Below are 14,149 nucleotides of genomic sequence, written 5' to 3'. Positions count from 1 at the left end.
CATTTCTATGCTGGAGTTCTGGTTAGTCTGCCACCCCGCTACTGATACTTAGTAAATCAGTAGTAGCGCTATCACCTTAGAGTCTAACTGACTCTACAGTCAGCTTACTTTTGACAATTTTACTTAGGAATTACAGGAAATACTTAACTCATTTTCAAATAATGACACAGGATTGGTTTGATTTGTTACACACAGTCCCCCCGAGTTAGAACACTCTGTGTTAAAAATCATATTTTAATTGTATTTCAGAAGCAAATGGAGTGTTTATATAATGACCTCCTGTTTTTACCCTTTATCTTCTAGCATTTTATACAAAATACCTTTTGTTTTCTTGCCAAAATGGAAAATAGTACTTTTTTGATTACTTTTACTTGGATTTATTCTGGAAACTGGAAGGTAGAAAGCCATATAAAATGACAACATCCTATAAGAGTGTGTGCAGACTTGTGCTGGAGAAGCCCTTATTTGGATGCTGGTCAAAATCACATGTCACTGTGCAGATTTGCTGGGGCTTTGCACTTTGAGTATTGAGGGTGGAGCAGTCAGGGTAAGCCTGGTCTGCATGGGTTTCTTTCCAATGGAGACTTTTGGGTGATATGTAATGAGGTCTGCTCTTAGCCCAGTGTGTAGTCAGGGTATTCATGTAAATCCAGCTCCAGGAACTGAGAGATGTCTATGGGTCCCACAATTTCCGAGGCTGCTAGTAAGCCCACTACAACCAACACGAGTAGAGGTTGTACAAGCTGAGCTCCTGCAGAGCATCAATGAGGCTTCAGCACTGCATGGTTTATGGAGGTGCAGTACATTCATACGGATTAGCCTCCTCTCCTCTTATCTTCTGGAAGTTCCAATTATGATAATGAGAAACAGCCCCTTTGACAGAAGAAAGAGAAAAGATTAGGATTAGAAATGGCAGTCCAGGAGGACTGTTAGTATCCCAACGGTCTGTGCTGTTTCCAAGCCCATTGTTTTTAACCGCCATGTCTAAACTCAAAAAGAGGAGAGCCTCGGACCCCTTTTAATAAAACATGGGAAAATAACCTGCTGAATTTAGTGGGCTGTGACATTCAGCTGTTAATTGATGGGGTCAGTTGTTGGCCCAAAACAGGCCATGGCCCAGGCATTTAGTTCTGCTGAAGAAAATGGGCTGCACCGATGCCCTGGGTCAAGCCGGGAGTACTTACTGAGAAACTAAAACCCAACCACTTCTAGACCATTTAATGCATTTCTTGCTAAGTAAATTTTACTGTATTTACATTTTCTGTGGCTTTGGTAATGCATGTAATTCTGTTTGTTGTGACTTACAGAGATTTTTCTCTGGTAGAATTATGGGGATTTTTTCTAGGACAGCTGGAAAAGTTACAAGTATAGCTATTGTGTAATTGAGATTAGAATCTGGTCTTTTGTGCTTGGTTGTTATATAAGTATTAATCATTTATCATCTTTACTTTTTAAAAAAGTGTTCTTCCTCTTTTTTTTTTGCCTCAAAATCCCTTTCTGGAAAGTGAGGATAAGGATACAGTCCTTCTTTGGAAAAGAAAGCTGCAAAATTAAAAATGCAGAAAAAAAATAAGATACAGGCTGAAAGAAATAGAGCATTTTTTGGAATCTTTGGCTTTGGTAGCAGCGTGCAGTTGACAAACAGAAGGCTTCTGTTGCTAAATAATGAATGATAATTAACACATTATCTTGCCTTTATGTCTGTTCAAAGAAGGAGGCAAAATGAGCTGCTGTTCTTCTAAGCTTTCTTGAATTATATCCTTGCAGTCAGTTTTAACTCATTCACAGTATGAAGGCAATTGAAATAAGCCTGGTCCTAGTAGCTGATATTCATCAGGAAAAAATGTTTGGAGAAGCCATATGGCAATAGGCGTAAGGTTGTTAACTTTCAAAGCTACTGGAAGTGTAATTCTGTCATTTTTCATTTATTCAGTAGTGGCAGCAGATGGGAGAAAACATGGTTCACGTCAGCATGAGTTTCCTGAAACAGAAACAGGCAGAAGAAGAAGGGAGGAGGTATTTTACCTCTGGAAATATCAGTACCAAAATACCAATGTATGCCAGGGATAGGCAAACATTTACAGAAGGCCATTTTACATTGTTTTTTAGTCAAGATCTATGTTTTGCTGCTTCTCAGATACTTCAGTGAGCTGTAGGTCTCTTTACCTGAACCAAAAAGTGGGTAGAATGAAAAGTAGTGTTGCAAAGCACAACACTAATGACAAGAAACTGGGATGAGCAGTTTTCTTTCCTTTCTTTTTATAAAAGCAGGATGCTTTTTTAAAAGCACAAGAGCACATTTCTGGGAGCAGAATTTAGGAAATTGCAACAGCAGTGCAAACTGTTTATGATGCCCTTGCTGGGGCTCACTGCCAAAAGGAAGACACCCCATTAGCATCCTTAGGGTCGCCAGCGAGGAAAATACTGGTCTTGCTGGGCAAGTGTGTCACTAGGCAACATCTGTGTCACACTACGCAAGGTGGAGGCATCTTGGGTATGAGGGCTGTGAGGACTGAAATAGCATGATCTTGATAGCTTGGAATAATAAAGTGTATAATTTTGCAAAATGAGACTGTACGGCATTGCCTGAGAGCTTTTAAATATAAGTGTGGAAAGAAGCCAGGTGAATTATGCAGCACTGGTTGTTTAAAGGAATGTAAATTTCTGTTGTACGGGGCGGGGATGGGGTGGGAACAAACTGCTGAAATTGTGAACATGGCATTTAGAGCTCACACAAAAGCTTCATCTGGTCCTGACTTGTGGCTGCACTGGGTGCCTATAAAACCAGGCAACTACCAACGTGTGAACTTCGTGAGGTTCAACAAGGCCAAGTGCAAGGTCTCACATCTGGGTTGGGGCAACCCCTGATATCAATACAGACTCGGGGATGAAGGGATTGAGAGCAGCCCTTCCGAGAAGGTCTTGGGGGTACCGGTGGATGAAAAGTTGGGCATGCGCCAGCAATGTGTGCTCGCAGCCCAGGAAGCCAACTGTGCCCTGGGCTGTATCAGAAGAAGCATGTCCAGCAGGTCCAGGGAGCTGGTTCTACCCCTCTGCTCTGGTGAGATCCCACCTGGAGTTCAGCGTCCAGCTCTGGAGCCCTCAGCTCAGAAAAGACATGGACCTGTTGGAGCTGGTCCAGAGGAGGGTCATGAAAATGAGCAGAGGGATGGAGCACCCCTCCCGTGAGGAAAGGCTGAGAGAGATGGGCCTGGGGAAGAGAAGGCTCCACGGAGACCTTATTGCAGCCTTTGAATACTTAAAGGGGGCTTATAAGAAAGGTGAAGACAAACTTTTTAGTAGGGCCTGTTGTGATAGGGTAATGGTTTTAAACTAAAAGAGCGTAGATTTATAGAAATATATAGATACAAGGAAGACATTTTTTACAATGAGGGTGGTGAAACACTGTAACAGGTTGCCCAGAGAGGTGGTAGGTGCCCATCCCTCGAAACATTCAAGGTCAGGTTGGATGGGGCTCTAGCTGAAAATGGCCCTGCTCATTGCAGGGGGGTTGGACTAGATGACCTTTAAAGGTCCCTTCCAACCCAAACCATTCTATAATTCTATGATTCTATGTTGATGGAACAGATCCATGGTCGTGTGCTGCCCGTGTCCTCAGCCCCCTGGAGATGGCAGGCAATTGACTGACAGCTCATGAAGACAGCATTTCAAACAGACCAGATGAAAGTAAAAGGCTAATTAATAAGTAATTGTGTCTCAGCTCAGAAGTACTTAAATAGTGAAGTATCTCTCCTAGTAGGACAGATCTGTTTGTATTTAACTTTATGGAAACAGCTTGAAGTTGTTGACATTTGAACTACCCTGGTTCTGCCCAGATCAGGAAGTTTGAGGTCAATTTTGATAGCGCTCAGCACAGGATAGTTGTTGATATTTCTAAAAGCAATCTGCTTGGTTGGGTATTAATTTTATTAAGTCATCTGAGGAAAATTAATTAGTATCAAAAACTGATAGATGTAAATCTCAATCAGTTTGACAGCTGTCTTACAATGGAACTTTTAACATTGTCACCAATACTCTGGACTTAAGATATTTCCATTTGAATGATAAATAATTAAATTTATTTATTTATAAATAATAATTTTAAAATATTTTTATACTTAGATAATAATGTAATATTATTGTAACTAGATACTATGTAGATAACATGCAAAAAAATTAATATAAAACTAGTATGTTTTAAAAAATTGCTGCAAATGGAGATATTTGCGTCCTTGTTCACATAAATTTTGGAAGGGAATGGGTCACAATTCTATATTTGAACATATTTTCACATTCAGCTGATATTTATCTTGTTTGTGAGTTCTAAAAATTTGTAACAACTATATAAATAACAACCAAAGATTTCCGACTCCAACATTTCATATTACAGTCATTCTTAATCACTGGTGGCTTTTGTTTCCTGAGCTACGCTACAGTTCTCTTTCAAGAATGTTCTGATCTATAATCAGTAATCAGAGCAATGGAAAGCTGTTATCAGCTGTAATAATATATTTGGCAAACCAAGTTTTGCTGGAGGCCATGGGTAACGTAACTCCCAAGTTGTAGCTTGATACTGGTGATGAGCTCCATACTCCAATTTTATATACTGTGCTGAGTCTTAACTTCATTCTCATTCTTTTTTTCTCCAATACCTATAATCTCTCTTTTACCCCAAAGTGAATTGGCACTTTTTTGTTCAGTGAGTCACAGCTGAAGAGCTTGCAGTTGACACACGTGCTGACTTACACATTTCCCCAGCAGCCCGTCTACTACTTCTCCTTTTTCTCAGTCTCACATTAGTCTGATCAAATCTATTGGTTTCCATATCACACCCCTTCAGGATGCTTGTCCCCACAGGCTGCTTGGCAGGCTGCATTGTTACTGTAAAAAAATGTATGTGAGAGCAACTAAGAAAGCAGTCATATTCTTGTTGGAGGAACATAGCTCTAGATAGCAGTTGAATGCATCTGTTGCAGAAGAAAACGGTGTCCATTTGGGTTGCAACCAAGCTAATAGGCTGCCAGTTGTCAACAAGTGAGAAATCCCACTCTGCTGTATCTGGCAGTCTTCCCTTCTGATTACACATAGCTCTGACTGTTGAAAAGCTGGGTTTCTCCTGAATATGGCTAGTTGGAAAATAAGATTACAAGTTCATAGAGAGTTTTCTGGTACACTGAGGTGTAGTCTTGATCCACTACCTGAGTGCTCAGGGATACATATTTCCCAAGGTCTAACGAGGCAGAAGAGGGATTTCTGGACCCTCATTTTCTGGTAGAGTTAGGAAATACTCTATGACACTAAGCCTGGAAGCCCTGATATGTTGAACCTGAACTGGTGCACGCTAAACCAGGACTATGTATGGCTTAGATTCCACAGGTCAGGGTTTTATTAGGAAATTTTATACCAAACCGTTCTCCTGACAGGCTGCAAAATGCAAATCAGGGCTGCACTGATGCCCTGGGTCAAGCCGGGAGTACTTACTGAGAAATTAAAACCCAACCACTTCTAGACCATTTAATGGGTTTCTTGCTAAATGCAAAATGTATCCTGTACACGCAAAGCTGCAAAAACCTCCTCAATTGACTTCATTAATTACTACGGAAAACTGACAGCAGTGAGAATATAACTACTGAAAATCTTCGCGACTGTAATATGTGTTAGATGCCTAGCTGCTGTGACCTACATGGATCCACTATGTTGATGATGAAACATGTAACACTGCTATACCCAATAACCTATTTTAGAGTGTTAGCTTTTGTGCTTTCTTAAATAACAAATAAATTATTTCATCCCAAGTTAATACCCCCTTTATCTTTTTACTGTTTGATTTGGGCATTGCTACTTTTATCCCATTCTCATATCACTGACATGCTTCATAAACCTCACCAAGTGGTACTAACTTTAAGTTCTTTCTGTGCCATTGTCTCACAGACTACGACTGGTTCAAGCACCAGTGAGAGCAAGAGTGCTGATGACTATATTATGGTTTCCAAAGAAGACGAAGGAAATAGGAGTGCTGTCCCGGAGCCAGCGCAGTCCCTTCAGTCACACAAGGAGGCAGCGGTGAAGCCAGAAGCTCCGTCTCGTTCTTCTTTGGTATTCTCTGACCCACTAATGGGCTCCATTTCAGCCTCCTCCAGCAACCTCAGCTCCAGCCCTGATGACGACAGCAGTAATAACAGCAAGGATTCTGACTTTGCTATTGTCAGCCCACTGGACATATGAAGAAACAGGTGGGGAGAGTTTGGGAGGTCTGTCATTACAGTTCAGCTCAAATTCCTATGATTCCATGGGCCAGATAGTTCTTTGGATTAGAAGGACTGAAAATAGATAAAGGTAATCCATTTCAGCTGCCAAAAGTCTAAATTAAAAAAAAAAAAAAAACCAAACAAAAAAACAACAAACACAAACCAATACCCACACATAAGCCACTTGTTGAAAAAATTAGATACTTTTTCAGAACTGCCTTAAATAAAGACCCAGTAAAACCAAGTTCTAATATACAGTTATTCTTACTTATACAGTTATCTTGCTTAGGAGCTTTGTTACTATAGAACTGTTGCTTTCCCAAAACATAGAATAGTATGTGCTAGGTACCATAATGGATTAGGAAACGTGTAGATGCTTGGCATCAGACCTGAAGCAGTAAAGACAAGCTAGATGTAATATCGTCCTTTTACAGAATATGCTTGACTGGGTTTTCTGAGTAGGAAAGGGTCCTTCAGAGACCATGAATAGAGAAGTAGGGGGTGTATACCAGAAACATTAAAAGCATCGTCCTGGCAGTAAGCTTGTTGTCAGCTGAGGAATACTAGTTTCTTCATTTGCATCCAGCAGTAGCCTGAGGTGTCTTCAAGGCAGAGGTTTGTGTGATTGTTCCTCCGCGCTGTCTTACAGGAGAATGTGTGACAAATTCCTTGAGAACAGGGACCTGTACAACAGAGCCTTATTTCCCTTTGCCTGCTTTTTTTCCCCTTGAGGTTCCCAGTTCATCTCTTTCCCTCTTTATATCTGTCTATTTTTACTCCCCCTGGCATGATTTTTTTTTTTTTTTTTTTTACTGAGACTACCATGGTTGAAGCAGTAGGTGCAAGGGAAATTTCAGTATTTCATAGTGTCGACCTGAGCCAGTTGAACTAAAACTAGCTTGAGTATGATAACTTACCAGAGAAGGGTGCAAAGTGAAATGAAATGTTCATAATTAAAAGCACTTTATGCCTCATTACTATTATCTTCTATAGACTCTGTTTAGATATATTGCTATACAATTTCCACATTTCTAGTCAAGAAAAAAATAATGTGCAGCAGCATTAAGCAACAGATAGTTTCTAATTAACTCTAGAACTTGTTCTTCTATGGAAAAGTGTGTTTCTTTTCCATCGAGTACGTAGTACATCTAATAACAGTCTTTTCAAGTAGATAAGGGGCAGGGGAGTGTCCTGTCTGACCCCTTTAAACTGTCTTGGAATTCACAAAAAGAAACCGGTGGTGAGCGGATGCCTCCTCTTGCAGGACATACACAGAGCTGGATTGAAGGAATGCTAGAAAGTCACTCTGTAACAGCAGCAAAAAAAATCGCATTATTTACTTTCAAGATACGTATACATTATACCATGCAACAACTTGGTAATTGTATGGCAAAGCTTGTGTTTGTATGGAGTTCAGAAATGGTAGTTATTTTGCTGCTTAGTCTGTAATTGTAAATGGAGTTAAGTACTGTATTCCAAAGATGAGGTGACATGTAGTTTGCTGGTCTTAGATTTTACAAGGTCTATGACAGTGACTGAATTGGAGAAATAATTGCCATGTAATTACATGGTAACTGTCATATCCTTACATGTTCAAAAGCTGCTGTGTAGTTCTGAGATTATTTGTGCCTTGTAAAATGATAAAATACTAGAATGTTATGAGTAGGCATAGCATCATACCTCTCTGCAACCGAATGATACGAACAGTCAGGTGCTGTTTAGATGAAAGATCTTAAGTGCATAACATTTTGTAAAGGTGTTTATTTGGGTTTAATTTTCAGCTGCATAGAAAATCACTTTGAAATTCGGCATGCATGCCTGTCTTCAGGTTTATTTTATTTCCCCGAGTTTGCATAAATGCCAGGGGATTAGGTGGCTGTTGATTTATTTAGGTCTTTCAAGCTTTTCTAGCCTTAACCCATTCCGCAAGGCTTGTGCCACACCACCAGCAAAGGGGAATCTGTTCAAGAAGTACCTATGGAAAGAGGAGAGAAATATGCTGGGGACAGAGAGAAAAGTTTTATATTCTGTGACCCATAAACCTTCAAAGATTCCATTACTTTGGCAGGGGAAAGTGTTTTTACTTCTTTTTTATTTTTTTAAGCATCAACCTTTTGATTTCTGTTCTGGTGGTTTGTTTCAGGGATCACGTTGCTATTTTCTTGAACAGTCTCATTGCCAATGGAAGAGCGTGATTTGTACAGTTCTTTTATTTTTGTAAGTTAGTTGTATCTTTAATATTGCGTATTTTAAAACAGCGCTATAACTATATAAAGATTTGGGGAGTTTCTAACAAGTTTTCACTGATCAGTGAATACCGATGAGCTGAATGCCTGTCATGCCGTGGGATATGATAAAAATCTTCAGAAGCAGAGAGATGATTGCACAAGTAAGATCAGAGTGAATTCCAGTAAATGAATCTGCTTTGGTTATACCATGTCCTTCCACATCTTAAATACGTTGTCTCTGATACTTGATCATAGTGCGGAGATAGATAGAGTTTTGTATATTCATTAAGTTAGAAACCTGTAAGTTAGACAAAATGTCAATTCCTCACCCTGTCTTGCGTTATGTTAATATACTGAGAAAGAAAGCGTCATTTATAATACAAGATTATTCTTTTCCTCCAGAGATGTCCTGCTCATGATGTTCACGGATAACAATAATCAGATAGAAAAATCGTATGCATTGCAAATTACTGACGAAAACTAATATGGATTTAAGATATGTATCTGAGACTGTTGTACTGGCTCTCGCATCTGTAATTTATGACTGTTTAAAGTCTCTTGCATGTCATGTCAGTGGTATGTACTGCAGAAAGGCAGTATCCTATTTTGACTGGGTATTCATTTAGTCGTGGAACTTTGTATCTTTACTCTGGAAGAACATCTAGCCCGCTTTATTAAAGAAAGAATTAACAAATTTCCTGGGCTGTGCTTGTGCTGTTTTCTTAAAAAGGAAGGAAAGCTTTTTGACTAGAATACTGGAAGTATGATTTCTGAGAAGAAGAGTGATTAAAAACTTTAAAACTATCTCATTATTTATGTAAGCACAAAGATTATTAATATTTTAATCAGAATTTATACATATGATGCAGGGAATAAAACTGCTTGTTATTTATCTCGCCCAAACAACATAGAACATTTCCTATTTTACCATATTTATTGTATCTGAAAATAACAAACCGGAATTTCACATGGTATAACTTTTCTGAATTGCATGAAATGTGGTATGGTTACATCACTGTGTGTCAGTCACAGTGCCAGTAGCTGTACAATACTTTTCTGAATCTCAGTACTTTATTTCACATTCTTAAGTGTTTCCAGTGATTCTCCAGTATGTTCTTCTCATTAGATGGCACCGAGGCAGCTATTTAAAAGATTAGATTTCAGATTTAAGGTGTACTTGTGCCTGGCAGTTACAATGTCATCTGTTCAAATAAGGACACAGCAATCCTAACGTGAACAGATTTCCAAGTTCTGGGTGTCAGCCCTTAAATAGTACTTCTGATTTGGTGCTGCATGTGTTGGTCTTGAGTGGATGTCTGTAATGGCTTATTAGACTTGAAAAGGTGCCGTTTCATAAAATAAACTTAATTTGGCTATGGAATAGAATTACACTGTCTCATAATCTGTGCTGTTCTTTTAAGAATGACTATACACAGTCTCTGCATTAGTGTTTCCTGTGTCACCAAATCTGCTAGACTTCCACTTCAGTAGCTAGCTAAATTTAGAGATGAAAGAGAATGAAAGAAGGTCATCAGAGAAACAACAACTTGAAACGTGCGCATAGGCAACTTGTTTGCCTGCTGCTCGCAATATATTTAACCGCTGAAATGGTGAGGGAGGTTTCAGATCTGTGGGAGGATCCTGCAGGAGGCAAAGTGCATAACCCTAGGAACAGAGGGCTGCAGCATGAGACTCGTAAAACTACTGATTCTTTCGGGCAGGAACCATCTTCTTTGAGTTTGTGCAGAGTTGCTACCATAGTTCACCACAGTCACAGACACTTTCAAAGTTAGGATAATAATAATAATAATAATATACTCAATATTTCACCAGGTTTTGCTCTCTCAGTGAGGTAGATGCAATCCAATAGTAATAACTCACCTGATGGCAGTAGTATTATATCAAGAATTCGGTCACACGCTGCTGAAGTAGGTGCAACTGAAGGCAGTAGCTTAAAAAAATAAAACCAAAAAAAAAAAAACAAACCCATACCAGAAACAAAACAAAACAAAAAAAACAAACCAGGACAACAATATTGCCAAATAGAAAAAGCTGTATTTCTCTCCAGACATATGTGAAATATACAAAATATTTTCTAAAATGTGTTTTGGGTAGTATTTTTGTACCTTGCTTGACTATACCAGGTAGGTTTGTTCAAACCTACCTTTGTTTTTAACTTGCAAAAGCCTAGCTGGTGCTGCGGTGCAGGAAGCAGTGGAGTATATCAATCAGCTGCAGAGAGAAGGCACTGCAGTTCCATTTTCTAGGGATGGTAAGAATTTGATCCTTCAAATCCCACTGATTTAACACTTTCACTGTCTTCCGTGGTGACATGAAAAACCCTGTAAGCATTTCCAGAGACCTGATGGGAACCCTGCTGCTGAAGTTGTCGCGTGCAGTCACAGAGCTTTGAGCCGAGATTTGCCTTTCATTGTGAGTTTCAGAGACTGTGGCAGGCAAGGTTTGTCTGAATTTTTAACTAGTACAAAGAAGCATTCAAAGATGCTAGAAATTATCATGCCAGTATTTGAGACCTTTTGGAATATGAATGGCTACATAGATTTGAGATGGAAGAATAGTTGTCACAATATCTTGATTTCCTACCTGTGCATTAATTGAATCCAGGGGATGGGGAATGTAGTAGCATTTTCAGATTAGTATTAAATTCCCCTTTAAAATAAGAGAAAATATCAGGAAAACAAGTATTGAAAGGCAGATTATCAGAGGTGTCATACAGCTTGCTGGATAATATATACTTCTGTGCCATACTCGGGAGCGTGCATCATTTTTATCCATAAACAGAGGGGCTTGCAAGAGCTTGGAACACGTGGCAGAAAGTATACGTGAATGTGAGCCTGTTCTTAAAAACATTTTTAAAACTTCAAGGATTAAAATACATTAAAATGTTTAAAAAATTAAATACACACAAAGCTTATTTAGGCTTGCAAAGATTATCAGGCCTCAATAGAGTTTCACCTAGTTTAGAAAAGTGTTAAATGTTCTTATTAAAGTCTGGTTACTTACTTTATTGCTTGTTCCATGATGCAGATTTCCATTTACCGCTGACACCCACTCCACTGGCAACCCGGGGGTTGAACGGTGTGAGGGCAGGTTTCGGTGTGATCGCACTGAATGTTCCTTTCTCCAGTTACTGCCTTCCTTACTAATTACTGCCTCGCAATCCCTACCTGTGCTTTATCCATGTGTGTCTTTTCTTGTTGATCTTTGGTTGCAAGTTCTGCAAGTCTTTTGGCATCACATGTGCATTGCACATGCTGCAATGAAACTCCAGCCTCTCGGTGATACCGCAGCATGACTTATAAAAGCACCTAAAGGTAGGACTTTGGGACCACAGTGAGCTACTTCTATTTCAGAATTGTGCTTCAGACCAGTAACTTTCAAAATCTGGAGAAAATTAATTCCAGTGCATAAGCAATGAATTGCACGTGTTTACTAAGTTGTGAAGAAGTTGTGATGGGGGAACTCCCCAGCAGACCCTCTCTCCAAACATCTTTTGTTCTCATTTTCCATAGTCAAGCCCATCTGGCAGTTTTGTAATACCGGACGTAACCCATAAAAACTTCAGCTGTTTAATCTTCTGGAATAAATGAATTCTCAACTGTGATCAAAGTTAGCTGTGCATCATCTGAGGACTCCAATACCCTACGCCTGCAGCCTGGCCACCAGCCCAACCAGTGTGCTCCCTGTTCTCATGTAAAATCTGAAATCTTATGAAAATCTCACAATACTTATACAGCAGGTGGTATCCATATTCAGTCCTCATAACTTCCCTGTGGTAAGTTTTATTGTAAGTTTTATTGCTTAATATTTCTCTATCCACACTTTCTTTGTAATTCTTAAAATCAGGAAAAAATGGAAGAAAGAGACTGGCTTGGCTCAAAAATGGTTTGCTTTTTCTTTCCTCTCACCTCCCTCTTTTGCTAAAGTATCTTTGCTGAGGATTTTTGGTTGTAAAACAGCCTATGTGTATTTAAATAGGTTATGAGGTAGAGGTTTTGTCTTAAAAATGCTGAAACAAAACATTGATTTCTCCAAAATTTTTTCCATACTAACTGGAGCTTGAGTTAAGCATTGACATTACAAAACTATAAATGGGAATAGCATGTATTTTCAATCTCTAAAAAACAGCACATTTTGGTAAACATACACTTGACCACAACTGGGCAAATAATACACTTACTGAGCTATGCCGTTTTCTATTTAAAAAATATATTAAACATTCACTGTTCCCCCTGGTGAGACCGCAGAGAGGGAAAACATCCTCAGGGCCAGGAGACCGACATAGCGTGGTACCACAACTTGTCCTGTTCCTCTGGAGGAGCCACATTCAGGGCAGGGTGCTCCTGGGCATGGGGGACGTGGCCCAAGACGGCGCTTGGAGGAACCAAGAGAGACGCGTAGCCACGGCGTGCGCCCAGTTGTGTAGGGCACGGGAGGGCTCGCCCTTGTGCAAGGGCCACAGGCTGCAGCTGGAAAGGTGCAGGATCAGAAGATGAAAACTAGTGCTTGCTGCCTTCCATGGATCTTTAAGCTTCAGTGTAAATAAAAATAGGAAAGCAATTGCCGAGCACCATTAACCATGCTGGTGTTGCAGTCGCCACAATGTGCTTTCCTCAGTGTTTTCTTTCTGTGGGATGCATATTTTACATTGCAGAGTGGCTTATAAAGAAGCAAGAAAAATCTTTTTCACATTTTGGCATTTTTGCTGCATGTGAATATTACTGTTTTTTAAGAAATGCTGTTATTGGTGTAAGTCCACAGAGAGACTGTGACAACATCTCTTTTCCCCATGTATCAGGCACTTTGAAGTAGACAAAAGAAAAGAGAGAGAAACAGCAACTGTAAAATTCTTCCGATCTAAGTGTTTTTACATGATGAGATTACTGTGTTTGGTAGATTGCACTCAGTAGAAAACCAATGTCTATTAAGACACGCTGAAGAGAGTCAAAGCGTCTACAATTCTTCAACTACTTGAAGACATGACTGTGTGTTTGCCAGTGCTTATTAAGGTACACCTGGCCTTACCGGAGAAAATTATATAATGAATATGGCTTCTGCAGAATTTTTTTAAAGAAAGAAAAGCCGTATGTGCTTTTGCTGATAAAAATTCCTATTGTTTTATAAAATCTTTGGTTTTTCTCTAAATACCTTCTTGCAGTGCTTCTCTAAGGTATGGCAAGAGTTTATTCTCCCTCATCATCATCCCCTGCCTTCCTGTCCGCACCCTGGCATGTGCACAGCCTGCAGAACCATCTCAACCCCCACCACCACCTTCCTCGGGTCAGGATTTATAAGAGGTCCTGTTGCAAATCATTTTGGGAAAACCACGACGAAGGCTGTGAGGCTGTGAGGGTACAGCACGCATTGCAGCCCAACCCAAATTAGCAAGTCACACCTTGCCAGAAAGCATTATTCACCAATTCTCTGACCTTGCAAAACCACCAGCATACCAAAAGTCATGTGCTGTTGAGCAGTCTGGCTTTTTGTGGAGGGTAAGCATTCACAGGAGGCAATCCATGCGATAGAGCCATGTACCATTTGATATTCATCGGAGGCAATCTGTATGATAGAGCCATTTGAGGATAACTGTCTCCTTTGACATCAAAATCAGAAAACACAAGTCTAATTTCTAAAAAGTTTCTAAAATGCACA

At 39.7% G+C, this 14,149-nt stretch overlaps 1 protein-coding gene across 4 annotated transcripts in view; it reads left to right on the top strand.

Annotated features, from left to right (window-relative positions):
• Positions 1-9,174, top strand: part of TBC1D5 (TBC1 domain family member 5) — a 326,048-nt gene extending 316,874 nt beyond the window's left edge. For all 4 annotated transcript variants that reach the window (XM_055806534.1, XM_055806535.1, XM_055806536.1 and 1 more), the window contains one exon: positions 5,932-9,174. In XM_055806534.1, coding sequence (XP_055662509.1) covers positions 5,932-6,225 — 294 coding nt within the window. In that variant the 3' untranslated portion in view covers positions 6,226-9,174. The remainder of the gene's footprint in view (positions 1-5,931) is intronic.
• The last annotated feature ends 4,975 nt before the right edge of the window (positions 9,175-14,149 follow it).

The sequence above is a fragment of the Falco peregrinus genome, chromosome 5, assembly GCF_023634155.1.
Source record: "Falco peregrinus isolate bFalPer1 chromosome 5, bFalPer1.pri, whole genome shotgun sequence".
Lineage (NCBI taxonomy): Eukaryota > Metazoa > Chordata > Aves > Falconiformes > Falconidae > Falco > Falco peregrinus.
This window is presented reverse-complemented; position numbering and strand designations above follow the sequence as displayed.